Source organism: Mus caroli, unplaced genomic scaffold, assembly GCF_978045245.1.
Source record: "Mus caroli unplaced genomic scaffold, Mus_caroli_1 scaffold_5, whole genome shotgun sequence".
Taxonomy (NCBI): domain Eukaryota; kingdom Metazoa; phylum Chordata; class Mammalia; order Rodentia; family Muridae; genus Mus; species Mus caroli.
Genome location: NW_028227260.1, coordinates 72,439,669 through 72,455,734, shown reverse-complemented (window position 1 = coordinate 72,455,734; position 16,066 = coordinate 72,439,669). Strand labels below are relative to the sequence as shown.

Sequence of the window (16,066 nt, the reverse complement as noted above, 5' to 3'; positions counted from 1 at the left end):
AAAAATTATTCAGCACTTTCATTTATATTTCTTTGGTTACTCTTATGCTGAAAATTAAATTAAAATAAAAACACACTAATATGCTGATAATTAAATTAGAATAATAACACAGTTCTTTGCATTGCTTGAGCATGTTCTGTGTCCATTTAAAAGGTTACAGACTTAAAACAGACTGTAATTCAGTGGTAGAACTCTCATCTAGCATGAATAAGGCCCTGCATTTATTCTTCAGCACTGTAAAAAATGATTATTAAGAAGTTACAGTATAAGTAATCTTCATGCACAAACAAATAGATGTATAGACATATGTAAACCTCTACATTCATACATATATACTAAATGCAAAAAGTGTTCATAATCAGAACACTGTTCAAAGATGAAATGGATCATAATGACAGGTAGTAAGGTCTCACTTTCAATGAAGTGTTTTAAGCAGAGGTGGGTATATAAGAGTAAAGTAATGCACTTTTTTTTGTCTTTTATTTATTTATTTATTTATTTATTTATTTATTTATTCATTTATTTATTTACACTCCAGATTTTATTCCTTCCCCGGTCCCCTGTCCATCTGTTCCACATCCCATACCTTCTCCCCATACCCTGTCTCCATGAGGATGCCCTCATGTATGTTCTCAAATAAGTAATATTCCAAAGAAATATTGAAATCTCTTTCAGTAGTAAGGTCATATGATTTAAGAAAATTGAAACTTTATCATGCTCATACTGACTCAGTTCATGTAACAGCTAGTGATAGAGCCAGAAACTCTGGGCTCCTGATTACTAAAACCATTCTTGCATGTTCCTAAACCAGGAATTTTTTCAGTATTGGGTTGCATGTACTGCCATTATTTATGTCCTAAAATGTCTTTGTAGTTTATAATGTTTATTATGTTCTTTGGAGTTGATGATCTTTACTCTTGCCAATATGAATAATGATCTCCTGTTTCCCTACAGGCACATCTCATCCCAAAGTAGCCAAGTCATTTGAAAAAGTAACATACTACTGGACAGTTCCTCCCCATGCTGGGCCCACTGCTCAGGATCCTGCCTGTCTAACCTGGATGTACTTCTCTGCTGCAGATCCCACAAGAGATACAAATTCTGGCCTGGTGGGCCCTCTACTGGTGTGCAAGGCTGGGGCCTTGGGTGCAGATGACAAGCAGGTATTTCTGGGGAGTCTGGGTAGAAGACTGGCTGGAGAAAAATAAAGCTGAGTTTCTGGGTTGTGTCAAGGATGGTAAGGGAATAGAAGGAACATAAACAAAGCAATTATATCAGAAATTAATAGATGGTGGCTTCTTGTTCTTTTTTTTTTTTTTTTTTTTTTTTTTGGTTTTTCAAGACAGGGTTTCTCTGTATAGCCCTGGCTGTCCTGGAACTCACTTTGTAGACCAGGCTGGCCTCGAACTCAGAAATCCGCCTGCCTCTGCCTCCCAAGTGCTAGGATTAAAGGCGTGCGCCACCACCGCCCGGCGGCTTCCTGTTCTTATGTATTTTATTTTACTTAAAAACACACAGCTAAGTTAGGTTTTGATTCTTCTTTTTTTTTTCCTATCCTTCAATTATTATTCTCCCTCCCACCTCAGTGGCCCATAAAATTGTTCCTAATCCATTAACTTAGTTTAATACATGTTTGCCTTTTTTTCCATTTAGCCCATCATTTCTAACTATATAACCTTGGGCCAGTTACTTAAATTTTCTTTAACTCAACTTTCTCATCTGCAAAGAAAGGGTTAAAAAAGAAAGAAGTTATCTTTGATTTCCTTGATAGTCATAAAATGAATACACATAAAGTGCTTACTACAATTTCTGGCACATAGTAAGCACCTAGTAAACAATAGGTATAAAAATAATAAATAATGGTAATGCATTTCTATTTTTTTTTTCATTTTTCAAATTTTCCTTCATAAACCCTCCCCGCTTTCTTAGTTACTCTCCACTCAATCTTCTCCCTAGGTGGCTTTGGGCTATCTCTGGTCACACACTGTGCTATGTTTCCTTAATCCACACCTGGTGCTTCTTCTCTGCCTTCTTTCATACATCACTTGCCTCCAGTCTTGTTCCTTTACTCTGACCTTATCTCCTCTACAATTTTAAGTTTTCCTGATGAAAGCCTGCCTAGCAACAGCTGCAGCTCTGAGCATGAGATATGAGCCTGGCTCGAAATCTGAAAAAGCAAATGAGAAAGAATCAGGAATCCTTGGGTCTACACCTACACAATATTCAACTGCTGAAACCATTGTCATTCCTCCCTCTATTTTTTCCAATGGGACTACAGAAAGGAGTGGATAAAGAATTTTTTCTCCTCTTCACTGTGTTTGATGAGAATGAGAGCTGGTACAACAATGCCAATCAGGCAGCTGGTATGTTGGATTCCCGACTGCTCTCAGAGGATGTCGAGGGCTTCCAGGACTCCAATCGAATGCATGGTATGGGGAATAGTTTTGCTTTTAACTATAACTTTAAGGCCTTAAGCAAAATATAATTCAATCCATACTTACAACTAGTTCCTAAAAATGTTCATCTCATTGATCATCTCTGTTCAAGAGACAAGCTAGATTGAAGGATACAATGTAAAACAACAGTTCTGTTTTTAAAAATTATTATTATTACTACTCTTCCTATTCTTCCTGTCCCCCTCTGCTATACTGGGTGTGTAGTTATACACAGAGGTTAGAAGAGGCTGTCCTAACTACGGAGCTGTCATCACACTGCAACAGCAGCTGTTCTTACACTGATGTCTTATGTTATGATCTGTATTACACAGTACAGGAGGCACTGGCAGATAGTGGTGGAAGATGAAAACAGTATACAAGTGATATTATACAGGGTATGACAGATTAAGCTGGGATGATATTGCTTCATTCTTTTTCGTTGTTTTCCAGTAATAGAATCCAGGGCCCTTTTGCCTGCTAAACAAGTGTTCCTATCACTGGGCTACAGCTGCAACCTCCATTCAGTCTTGTCTTATACCATTTTCCCACATCTCATACGTCAGCAAAGTGTGACCATTTTTCTTCCCACAACCATAACTTCTACTTATTTCATATTTTTGCATTGTTATGCCTTTTGCTTGAAATACACATTCTCACACATTTCCCTTCCGCATTTTGAAATTCTTCCTATTTTCTAAGATTCTACTCATAAGCTTACTCACCAATATTTCCACTTCTTATCACTCAAGTCCAGGGTGGTGATTCTCTTTTCTATGTACCATTGTACTTTAGTAATTGTAAAAGCATACATTATATATATATTTGTCAACATTGTAATTGGTACATAGTTCTTCACTTCTTCTAGAGTATGTTGACTATGTATCTTCTACATTATTTAATTATTAGGTTCTAGCACATAGTGAATGTTAATTGAATTACTGAACTACCAAATTAATGGCTAGGTGGATGAAAGAGGGAGTGAAAAATCTAGTCCTAGATTTCACTGAGCACCCAGCAATTTTCGATGATATGAATAACACCCATAACAGTAATTATAGAACAATCCAGGCAGACTACTAAATGTGTAAAAGAGCCTTTTAAGTTCAAAAGAAAAGAGCATTAATAAGGAACAGTAAATATAGATGATCCATTGAAGAAGGGAATATTTGAGCTGGAGCTGAAGACTGAATAGGTTTACAATCAAGACATAAGCAGTGGAGGCAGAATAGGGGATTAGCAATATTCTCATCAGGAGGAAATTAGGATGCTCTAGAATTTCAATTTATGGGAAACCAAAGTCCAGGGCTGATATGCTGCTATGATTTGAGTAGTCTAATCTCAACTCCCTACTTTGTCTTGTGTTTTTATTTTTCAGCTATTAATGGATTTCTGTTCTCTAACCTGCCCAGGCTGGACATGTGCATGGGTGATACTGTGGCCTGGCACCTGCTTGGCCTGGGCACAGAGACTGATGTACATGGGGTAATGTTCGAGGGCAACACTGTGCAGCTTCAGGGCATGAGGAAAGGTGCAGTCATGCTCTTTCCTCACACCTTTGTGACGGCCGTCATGCAGCCTGACAATCCTGGTAAGTGCTTTAGCAGCAGGCACAAGACTTACAGACTTTGTTAAGTAGGGGACAGGAATGACAGGGGAGGAGGAAGGGCTGGTGAAAAGAAAGAAGTGTGTTCAGGGTTTTGAGAGAGTTTTGAAACACGTTATCTCTTCCATGTATTGTCCATGTTCTGATTATTTGATGTTTTCATTATCTGCAGCCTGAGTAGAAGGCTGGAAAACCTTTGTTTTTCAGGAAGAAGGGAGAGGCTAAAGCACTGCTCAGCTTCAGTGCTGATATGACAGAGGGTACACTTAGCCACACAGCACTTTGGCCATATAAAGATAGATTATAATACAACCTATATATTTGGAAGGTCAATGGAATGTACCTGTGTTTTCAACTCTGGTATTCTGTGAAGATTTCTGCACCCCGGCCCGGCCCATGTGTGTGTGTGTGTGTGTGTGTGTGTGTGTGTGTGTGTGTGTGTAGTCAAATGTATTTGTAAAGAAAACAAAAGACTAGAGAAAGCTATGTTTTGTTCAACTACATGCCTTCAAAATGACTAAGATTTGAGGAACATTTGTGGCCTTCCTTTGGGATGTAATAAGGAACAGAGGAAATGTAAAACAATCCGAAACAAAGCCACTCTTTGGGCATGGAAAGGAAGGGCTAGAAATCTGAAGATCTGGAATTCAGTTCCTGTTTATACTACCTACAAGCATGGCATGAGCAATCCACTTCACTTGACTGTATGTTTAACCATCTTAGGTCAGAAATGAAAACCTCAGAAGGACCTTTGCCAGCTTGCTAATCACTTCGCTTTAATCACTCCCCTTATCTGTGCAGATTCAGCTTCCCCTCCTTTCTTCCTTCCCCACTTCCTTCCTTCTCATTTCCTCTCTTCTCTGCGCCTCCTCTCTTCTCTTATCCCATGTTCTCAACAGTAATTCCACCCTCCTTTCTTTATGAAGAAATTTGACTCAAATGCTTTTTATTTATTTCTCAGATTCCAATAATCTCAAAGCATTTTATAACACACAGAAATTTTCTTCAGCCCCTAGGGTGTATTCTTTTTCCAGCCAGTAGGTGGCAAGAGTGATTGTAAGAAAGTTTACCCATCATCACCACAATCTGGACTGCACTTCTATTTTTTTAACTTTCATTTAGTTGTGTAAACTCTTATTATATTTAAAATAGAATTCCTTTAAAAAGTAATTCCTTGTAACAATTAGTAATTTCTTCATGGGTGTGAACTTTACAAGCACAACATTTACCTATTCTCTTCACATATCTTGTTTCCCATCTACCTAGAGCATTTTCTTGGCTGGGGAGTTGTTAGCAAATTATAAACATCAGTTACTACAGTTTCAAGAAGCAAGAGGAGCATGTGCTTTCAGTAAATGGGGGTTGGGATGGGGAGTGGGGAAGCTCTGAATTTAAAAGATCATATTCTTGAGCTTTAATCCCCAAGCCAAACTCCAAACTTAATCTCTTTCCTGAAAAACTCAGTCGGGACACCCCCCCCCCCAAATCTATATATTTCCTTGGGTTCATTATAATTTTAAATGCATGGAATTATTTTTTATTTTCATGCTATGGACCAAATGGGTAGCTGGCGAGGCACAACAATATGTCTCTATAGTCCTGGCAATTTCTTTGCTTAAGCTCATGATTTGGGGACCAGACTGAGCAACAAGATGAGATCCCATCTCAAAATCTAAATGAAAAGAAAATTTAGTGGGAAGCATGGTGGGAAATATAATGGTAGGTTTTCAAGAATAAAGATTTAAAATATCACGATTGGCTAAGATTCCTGAATTTTGTTACTATTGAAGACAGAAGTCTTCCCCCTTTAATATACATTCATATTTTTTTAAAAAAATTGTCAAAGAAATGTCAAGTCATAGAATATTGGGACTGGTAAGGTTCCTTTGAAATCACTTATGATCAGTTATTTTACTTGTAGATGCAAAGAACACTTACTTGAAAGGGATAAATGACTTGCTCGGATTAGAAGCACTGACTGTAAAATTTTGGCTTTTTCTCTGGTTCATCCTCCATCAAATCCTCTTAATTCTCACTCCTGGATGGTATTTTGAATCTGAACTTTCCATCTGTCCCATGGGCACTTGCTCCGTCATTAAGAAGGAGAGAGACCACTGTAAATAGTTCTCTAAAATCAAAGCAATATAATGACAAATTTGGATCAGAATCTGGCTTTGGAGTCTGTGGAGACTAATAAATCTTAGTCATTACAAAGGCATGTAGCTGAACAAAACATAGCTTTTGTTGTATTGATGAGCAATGCATGTACAGCTTTATAGATGCATTATCCACATCACTGTAGCCAGGCACAGTGGTGCAGGTTTTGTCTTCAGTTCAAACACCTTAGAAGGCTAAGTTAGGAAAAAGAATGACCTGAGCTAGGAAGTTTGACAACACCCTGAGCAACAGAACAAGTCCTCTTCATAAAACTCTATATTGCAGACACAGCATGTTTTCTCTTTGATGCTGATGTTAAAAAAAAACCAAACAACAAAATTGGATATTAAAAAATAAACAAAATATGGAAAGAATTCATATGTGGGCCTATTGGTAATTCTTGTCATTATCATGTTTCTTTGCTATAATATTTTTTATTTATATATTTGGAATTTTAATAGGCTTATATTAATTTTAATAAAATACCATCTTGTCTTTAAAAATATCATCCTGACTAGTATGCCTCTGCTATTCAAACTGAAATATTAATACTATATCTTTAATACAAGGGAAGGTGTCAGATAAAAGGTTAAAGTCTGAATATATTATGTCCTATTAAACTCATTTTAGTTATTCAATACCATAGATATTATTTTTACTACTTGGACCCTGATTAGGGTTTCTTTCTTCTTTTCTTGTTAGTGGAGCTCTTTCTTTGTTCGTTATTTCTATCCTTCCTTCTCTTACCCATTTCCTTTGTGTGCTCTGCTTGAAGACATTAATAGTAAACTCTGAGTCACCAATAATTTGTCGCTGTTGCATTAAGGAAAAAATATCAAAGCATTTCCTCTTGATGTCATTTAACTAAGAACAAGTCCAGATTTGAAATTCTCTATTTGGCCTTCCTTGTGCCTTCTGTCCTTAGTCTTTCTGTTTGTGAATCTGGGTCTGCTTAAATGTTGTCCCATGAAATCTGCGTCTGTATCTATATCTATCTGTCTGTGTCTGTCCTAACAAAGAGCTTCTTCTCTTTTTTTAATTGAACAACACAGAAAGTATCACATAGAGAACAAATGAAGATTCTTTACAGAAATCTTTAATAGTGTTTTACAAGGAATTAAGTCCTGACTCCAGCTGCTCCAGCTGCAAACAGTATTAGAAGCATCATTGTTTCTCAAGCAAAATCTGAATAATGTATACTACAGTTATGGTACATATTCATTTTATTTTTAAAAAAAAATTAAATTTTTTTATTTGTATTTTTTATTAGATATTTTCTTCATTTACATTTCTAATGCTATCCAAAAGTCTCCTATACCCTCCCCCTGCCCTGCTCCCCAACCCACCCACACCCACTTCCTGGCCCTGATGTTCCCTTGTACTGGGGCATATAAAGTTTGTAAGACCAAGAGCCTCTCCTCCCATTGATGGCCGACTAGGCCATCCTCTGCTACATATGCAACTAGAGACACAGATCTGTGGGGTACTGCTTAGTTCATATTGTTGATCCTCCTATAGGGTTGCCAACCCCTTTAGCTCCTTGGTTACTTTTTCTAGATCCTTCTTTAGAGGCCCTGTGTTCCATTCAATAGATGACCGTGAGCATCCACTTCTGTATTTGCCATGCACTGGCATAGCCTCACAAGAGACAGGACAGCTATATCAGGGTCCTGTCAGCAAAATCTTGCGGGCATATGCAAGTGTCTGGGTTTGGTGGCTGTTTATGGGATGGATCCCCTGGTGGGGCAGTCTCTGGATTGTTCTTCCTTCCATCTCAAGCTCCAAACTTTGTCTCTGTAACTCCTTCCATGAGTATTTTGTTCCTCATTCTAAGAAGGAACGAAGTATCCACACTTTGGTCTTCCTTCTTCTTGAGTTTCATGTGTTTTTCACTGAATCTGTAGATTGCTTTTGACAAGTAGCCATTTTGACTATATTAATCCTGCCAATTCATGTAGCATGGGAGATCTTTCCATCTTCTGAGATCTTCAGAGACTTGAAGTTCTTATCATACAGATCTTTCACTTCCTTAGTTAGAGTCACACCAAGATATTTTATAACATTTGTGATTATTGTGAAGGGTGTTGTTTCTCTAATTTCTTTCTCAGCCTGTTTATGTAGAGAAAGGCCACTGATTTGTTTGAGTTAATTTTATATTCAGCTACTGCACTGAAGCTGTTTATTAGGTTTAGGAGTTCTCTGGTGGAATTTATAGGGTCACTTATATATACTATCATATCATCTGTAAATAGTGATATTTTGACTTCTTCCTTTCCAATTTGTATCCCCTTGATTTTCTTTTGTTGTTGAATTGCTCTGGCTAGGACTTCAAGTACTATATTGAATAGGCAGGGAGAAAGTGGGCAGCCTTGTCTAGTCCCTGATTTTAGTGGGATTGCTTCAAGTTTCTCTCCATTTAGTTTGATGTTGACTACTGGTTTGCTGTATATTGCTTTTATTATCTTAGGTATGGGCTTTGAATTCTGATCTTTCCAAGACTTTTATAAGGAGTGGGTATTGGATTTTGTCAAATTCTTTCTGAGCATCTAATGAGATGGTCATGTGGTTTTTGTCTTTGAGTTTATTTATATAGTGGATTGCGTTGATGGATTTCTCTATATTAAACCATCCTTGCATCCCTGGAATGAAGTCTACTTGATTATGGTGGATGATCATTTTGATATGTTCTTGGATTCAGTTTGTGAGAATTTTGTTGAGTATTTTTGCATCTATATACATAAGGGAAACTGGTCTGAAATTCTCTTTCTTTGTTGGGTGTTTGTGTGGTTTAGGTATAAAAGTAATTGTGGCTTCACAAAATGAATTGGGTAGAGTACTTTCTTTTTCTATTTTGTGGAACACTTTGAGGAGAATTGGAATTAGGTCTTCTTTGAAGGTGTGATAGAACTCTGCACTACACCCAGCTGGTCCTGGGCTTTTTTTGGTTGGGAGACTATTAATGACTGCTTCTATTTCTCTAGGAGAAATGGGTCTGTTCAGATTGTTAATCTGATCCTGATTTAACTTTGTACCTACTATCTGTCCTGAAAATTGTTCATTTCAACCTGGTTTTCTAGTTTTGTTGAGTATAGGCTTTTATAGTAGGATCTGATGATTTTTTGGATTTCCTCAGATTCTGTTATATCTTCCTTCTCATTTCTGATATTGTTAATTAGGATACTGTCCCTATGCCCTCTAGTTAGTCTGGCTAGGGGTTTAATCTATCTCATTGATTTTCTAAAAAACAAAACAAAACAAACAAACAAAAAAACCAGCTCTTGGTTTGTTGATTCTTTATATAGTTCTTTTTGTTTCCACTTGGTTGATTTCAGCCCTAAGTTTGTTTATTTCCTGCCTTCTACTCCATTGGGGTGAATTGTCTTCCTTTTGTTCTAAAGCTTTTAGGTGTGCTGTCAAGCTGCTAGTGTGTGCTCTTTCTAGTTTCTTTTTGGCAGCACTCAGAGCTATGAGTTTTCCTTTTAGGAATGCTTTCATTGTGTCCCATAAATTTGGGTATGTTGTGGCTTTATTTTCATTAAACTCTAAAAAGTCTTTAATCTCTCTTTATTTCTTCCTTGACCAAGTTATCACCTTGACCAAGTTATCATTGAGTAGAGTGTTGTTCAGCTTCCACATGAATGTTGGGTTTCAATTATTTATGTTGTTATTGAAGATCAGCCTTAGTCTGTGGTGATCTGATAGGATGCATGGGATAATTTCAATATTTTTGTATCTGTTGAGGCCTGTTTTGTGACCAATTATATGGTCAAGTTTGGAGAAGGTACCACGAGTTGCTGAGAAGAAGGTATATCCTTTTGTTTTAGGATAAAATGTTCTGTAGATATCTGTTAAATCAATTTGGTTCATAATTTCTGTTAGTTTCCATGTATCTCTCTTTGGTTTCTGTTTCCACGATCTGTCCATTAATGAGAATGGGGTGTTGAAGTCTCCCACTATTATTGTGTGAAGTGCAATGTGTGCTTTGAGCTTTACTAAAGTTTCCTTAATGAATGTGGATGCCATTGCATTTGGAGTATAGATTTTCAGATTTGAGAGTTCATCTTGGAAGATTTTACCTTTCATGTGTCTGAAGTGCCCCCTTTTGTCTTTGGGTTGGAAGTCGATTTTATTTGATAGAATGGCTACTCCAGCTTGTTTCTTAGGACCACTTGCTTGGAAAATTGTTTTCTAGCCTTTTAGTTTGAGGTATTGTCTGTCTTTGTCCCTGAGGTGGGTGTCATGTATGCAGCAAAATGTTGGGTCCTGTTTATGTAGCCAGTCTGTTAGTCTATGTCTTTTTATTGAGGAATCAAGTCCATTGCTATTAAGAGATATTAAGGAAAAGTAATTGTTGCTTCCTATTATATTTGTTGTTAGAGTTGGGATTCTCTTCTTGGGGCTATCTTCTTTTAGGATTGTTGAAGTATTACTTTCTTGCTTTTTCTAGTGCATCATTTCCCTCCTTGTGTTGGAGTTTTCCCTTTATTTTCCTCTGAAGGGCTGGATTTGTGGAAAGATATTGTATGAATTTGGTTTTGTCATGGAATACTTTAGTTTCTACATCTATGGTAATTGAGAGTTTTGCTGGGTTTAGTAGCCTGGGCTGGCATTTGTGTTCTCTTAGGGTCTGTATAACAACTGTCCAGGATCTTCTGGCTTTCATGGTCTCTGGTGAGAAGTCTGGTATAATTCTAATTGTTCTGTCTTTATATGTTATTTGACCTTTTTCCCTTTTTGCTTTTAATATCCTATCTTTTTTAATGCATTTGTTGTTCTGATTGTTATGTTTCTGTGTTTATGTTCTTTAGGTATGAGAAGTTTTCTTCTATAATTTTGTTGAAGATATTTACTGTCCCTTTAAGTTGAAAATCTTCATTCTCATCTATACCTATTATCCGTAGGTTTGGTCTTCTCATTGTGTCCTGGATTTACTGGATGTTTTGTGTTAGGAACTTTTTGCATTTCACATTTTCTTGATTGTTGTGTCCATGTTCTTTATGGAATCTTCTGCACCTCAGATTCTCTCTTGCATCTCTTGTATTCTGTTGCTGATACTCACATCTATGGTTCCTGATTTCTTTCCTAGGGTTTCTATCTCAAGAGTTGTCTCCCTTTGGGTTTTCTTCATTGTTTCTACTTCCATTTTAAGATCTTGGATGGTTTTGTTCGATTCCACCAACTGTTTGTGTTTTCCTGTAATTCTTTAAGGGATTTTTGTTTTTCCTCTTTAAGTTTTTCTACCTGTTTAGCAGTGTTTTCCTGTAATTACTTGATGGATTTTTGTGCTTCGTCTTTAAGAGCTTCTACCTGTTTAGCAGTGTTCTCCTGTATTTCTTTAAGTGGGTTATTGATGTCCTTCTTAAAATCTTCTACAAGCACCATAAGATGATTTTTAGATCTGAATCTTGTTTTTTGGGTTTGTTGTGGGTATCCAGGACTTGCTGTGGTGGGCATACTGGGTTCTGATGATGGCCAGTTTTCTTGGTTTCTGTTAGTAAGATTCTTACATTTGCCTTTCGCCATCTGGTAATCTCTGGTGTTAGTTGTTATAGTTGTCTCTGGCTGGAGCTTGTTCCTCCTCTGACTCTGTTAGCCTCTATCAGCACTCCTGGGAGTCCAGCTCTCTCCTGAGTCCCAGTGGTCAGAACACTCTGCAGGCAAGCTCTCCTCTTGCAGGGAAGGTGCACAGAGGTCTGGATCTCAGCTCTACCTCCTGGCTGAAGTTGCAGGCAGAAAGGGATCCTTCTAAGAAGCTCTGTTGCTTCTATGGTCCGCGTGCCCTCCTGAGAGGACTGGTTCCTGAGAGACCCCAGATACAAGATGGTGCTCTCACCTGAGTCCCAGGGTCAGAGCCCTCCCTGGATGCTGATTCTCCTCTGGTAGAGAAGTTGCCCAGAGGTCTGGGTCTCAGCTCCACCTCCTGGTTGAGGATGAAGGCCTGAAGGGACCCTGTCCAAGAAACTTCACTGCTTCTGAGGCCTGAGTGCTCTCCTGGTCTGGTCTCTAAGAGACCCAGGATACAAGATTGCAATCTCACCCGAGTCCAGGGGTCAGAGCCCTCTATGGAGGCCTATTCTCCTCAGTGATTCTAAGATCCTGGGTGTGCTAGGGTGCCTGCTGCATGGAGAGTCCTCTGGGGAATGTGGAACCTCCACTGAGTTCACACCCAAGGTGACACTGGGCTGGCCGATATTTATTTTATAAGAATGTTCTGAACCTCTATTTTTGCTTTTTTCAGCAAATGATTATTAGAAAATAAGCATTACTCTGGGTCAGAGTCATGGAAGAATGTATAATTTAGGATTATAGCTATGGACTAATTCAGGTTGTAAATGTTGATTACATGGAAAATCCAAGGCAAGTAAGGTTGGTTCTTACATGGTTCTCTTAAAGGCAGGTTAAACAAACAGGATAAGTACACAATAGGCCAAAGATCTTAAGTCTTATGTGATCTCAAGATGTATTATTAACTCTGGCTGTGCTGTCCAGCAAAATTCCCAGTTTCTTGGAATCTAAGAGATATTTTTATGAGATTATATCCCTGCTGTTGCTCTACTTTTGTAGTATTAATGTAGTATCAGTGGAGATGGTCACTGGTAAAGAGCTGGTCAAGGTTTGGTGTACTGTAGGGGCTGCCTAAAACAGCATCACTTTATTCTTTGAATTCCTTTTGAAAAGTTGACAAAGACAAAATAGGACTGTGACAAATAGGTTCGTCGTGAAAAACAAACAAACAAACAAAACAACAACAACAACAACAACAACAACAACAACAACAAAAAACAACAAAAAACTACAGTTTGTGATTTCGTCCTGAAAACCAATTAGAGGGTTTGAGCCAGTTAATATCAAACATCATTTCAAGATGTTTATTTTGAGTATAAGAATTTATGATTGCTTTAGTTTGAATGGACTGAGTTAAGGATACTTTCACAGTTGTAACTTTTACTGTGGCACAAGGACAGCTGCAATAATCATTCCAATGAATCTTTGTACACATATGTTCAAGGGCATAATTAATTTGTTCTGAATCAGATCCTCCATGCCAGGGGCAAGCCAGATTAACAGGTATCCAGACATGCATGGGCTTGCTTTAGAATTAAAACCAGGAGATAAAATAATATTGTAATTAGAGGAACTTTGGTAAAGAATGAAAATTAGTAGTGGCAGGCAGTTTATATGTGGTTGAAATTCAGGAAAGTATCCCTTTTGTTACCAGGTTTCTTCTGAGTCCAGTTCATGGTGTGCTTTTCTAGTCCTGTGATAGAAAATTAAAATGTGAAGCTTTAGCCCTAAATTATGAAGAGAACAGGATCCAGGCATGGGTTATGTCCTTGATAGAATTTATGTAAAACCATGGGTTTGGATAAAACTCCTTGCTTTTTATGATATTATTTTTTTATATGTGTCAGGGGAAAGCCTGAGAGAAACAATTTTTTTAATTGAAATTATAAGTTGCTTTGGTAAATTTCTCCTGGGCAGTCAGGTCTTTTAATCACTCCCACCTCCACTTCTGCCATTTTTGTTTATTGTTTGATTTTTAAATAAGAAATAAGCTTGTTTAATTATGACTTGTCCTTGGGGTTATAGGGCATTCTTTATAACCATGAGAGACATGAATTTTTCAGATTGACAAAAAGAGATAAAAATTTTAGATCATCAGAAGGATCATTGTGTTTTAATCTCTTTTGAGATCCTCCTAACAGAGAAAGCAACCAGTACGTTTCTGCAGGGACCATAATCATGTGTTTGAGCTGTAGCAAAAAAGAAACACAAAAAGGTATCAGCACAATCATGAAAAAATTAAATACCCCTGAAAATAAGTTTTTGAGACCATGTCTTCCAAATTTGGATTGGTTTGTAAAGCTTTAGTAACCAGTATTTACATTAGGTACCAAGAGTAGAATAATAACTAGTGAGAACTCCCATTGATTGAAGCAGAGATTTTATATCAATGAATTAAACATTGAAGTTTTAACATATATGTTTCATCTTTCACAGACCTTAAGTCATTTACACAGACCCTCAAAATTTCCATAAACTTTCTAGCTTCCCTTTTCATATATAAACCCCAACAATTTTAACCTTCTCCTTCCATCTTTATATCACTTCTCATTTTAGTTTCTATGTACCATTTTTCCCTTTTAATACTATGAGATATGGGTGTTTGATTATTGAGAGTCGTCATTGGAAAGCAAATCTTTTACATTATTAGGCTGTAAAGGGTGGTAAAAAGCAATCTTTAAATCAATAGCAATAGCGAGGTAGTTTTGACCTTATTTACCCATTGAAACCTGTTGGTGAGTTTATTTCTCTCAGTAGGAAGCCTGTTGGCTCTAGGAGAAGGCAAAGCCCTCTTTTCAGGTTTGAAACACTTAAAGAGGTCGAGTTGGAATTTGTATTTTCACAAGTCAATGGAAGAAATAAAGTGCCAGCAATCTCTTTATTATTTGTAGCAATGTCGTCCATAAATGTCTCTGTGGGGTTTTGTCTGCTAGTGGAACAAAACCCTGAGTGTATCTTAAGGTCAGGGATTTTATTTATTTATTTGTTCATTTACTTATTCGTTTATTTATTTGTTTACTTTGGCCCCTGTGTCAGTCTGTGAGCGTGTTGGGAGGACTCTACTGATGTGTTTATTATTCAGTTGATAACTGGAGGGCAACTGAGCCTCAGCTTAGATGTTTTCTTATTTTAGTGACTCAGGTAACTAAACTTTCTTTAGCAGCAAGCAATGTGGCCATCTTTTGTCTACAAAGACAGTGTGAAGTCAGAATGTTTTTAAGGTGAAAACAGACATTTTAGCTATGGATAGACTGGCCAGGCAGCCCCAGGGGAAGACCTGGCAGAGGCTTGCTCCCTTGCTGCTCTAGCAGCAGGTGGCCAGGCTGCTAAATTGTCTGCTGAAGATAGGGACTGGGACAAAGAGGCTCCAGCTGAATTGTGTATGCATGCTGTGCTCAATGAAACTTTACAAGCGTGTTTTGACGTTGTCTTAGATCTAATTTTTAAAAGTAAATTTGGTAACTGTTGTGCATGGATATGTGATAGAGGAATAAAAAAAAATTCTACTTTGTAGGAGCAGAAGTGTCAAAAGGCAGGCTGGGTATTGGTGTGCTTAAGAGAAAAGCTACTTCTTGTGATGAAATTTGAAGTAGAATCAAACAGGACTTGATAAGAAATGGGAAGAAGGAAATAAAAGATGTAGTTTTGAGGGGTTGCTTTCAAGGCATAGGACCACTGCTACTGAGAGTAATCTATCATTTCTGCAGAACTGAGATACCCAGATTTTTCTTTTTCTTGGAACCTATCCCCCACTGCAAACAAACAAGGTGGGAGCTTTTGGGAAACTGATAGACCACTGTCCTGTTTTGCACCTGAGACATCCAAAATTCACATCCCTGACATGTTATACATACATACACTGGGTGCTTAATATGCTTCACTAACACACTAAAGGTTTCTCACACAGAACCCAAAAATGTATGGGTTAAACACATTAGAGATTCTTCATGCAGAACACCAGGATGTGGTCAGCTTGAAAGTATTAATAATAAATTCTGGAGTCCCTAGTAATGCATCAATCAGTATTACATTAGGGACACAAAAGCACTTCCCCCTTGGTAACAATTTAAAGAGAGCTGTTATCATTTAGCCAAGAGTAAGCTCAGATTTGATATTTTTACATCTTTGTCTTCTATTGTATGAGTCTGACCCTCTCATTTTCTTTTCATCTCTCTGTTCTCTGTAGTGTTTTCTTCTCTCCCATTTTGCCACATTTGCCATATTTTCCTTTTCCCCATCTTGCACTTTGTTTTTTTTTAAAATTAGGTATTTTCTTCATTTACATTTCCTATGCTATCCCAAAAGT

The 16,066-nt window shown here is 37.5% G+C and overlaps 1 protein-coding gene across 5 annotated transcripts in view; it reads left to right on the top strand.

Annotated features, from left to right (window-relative positions):
- The window catches only part of Heph (hephaestin), a 109,710-nt gene that overhangs the window by 44,789 nt on the left and 48,855 nt on the right, over positions 1-16,066 (top strand). For all 5 annotated transcript variants that reach the window (XM_085838107.1, XM_085838106.1, XM_085838108.1 and 2 more), the window contains exons 11-13: positions 955-1,163; positions 2,279-2,429; positions 3,811-4,023. In XM_085838107.1, the coding sequence (XP_085694233.1) occupies positions 955-1,163; positions 2,279-2,429; positions 3,811-4,023 (573 nt within the window). The remainder of the gene's footprint in view (positions 1-954; positions 1,164-2,278; positions 2,430-3,810; positions 4,024-16,066) is intronic.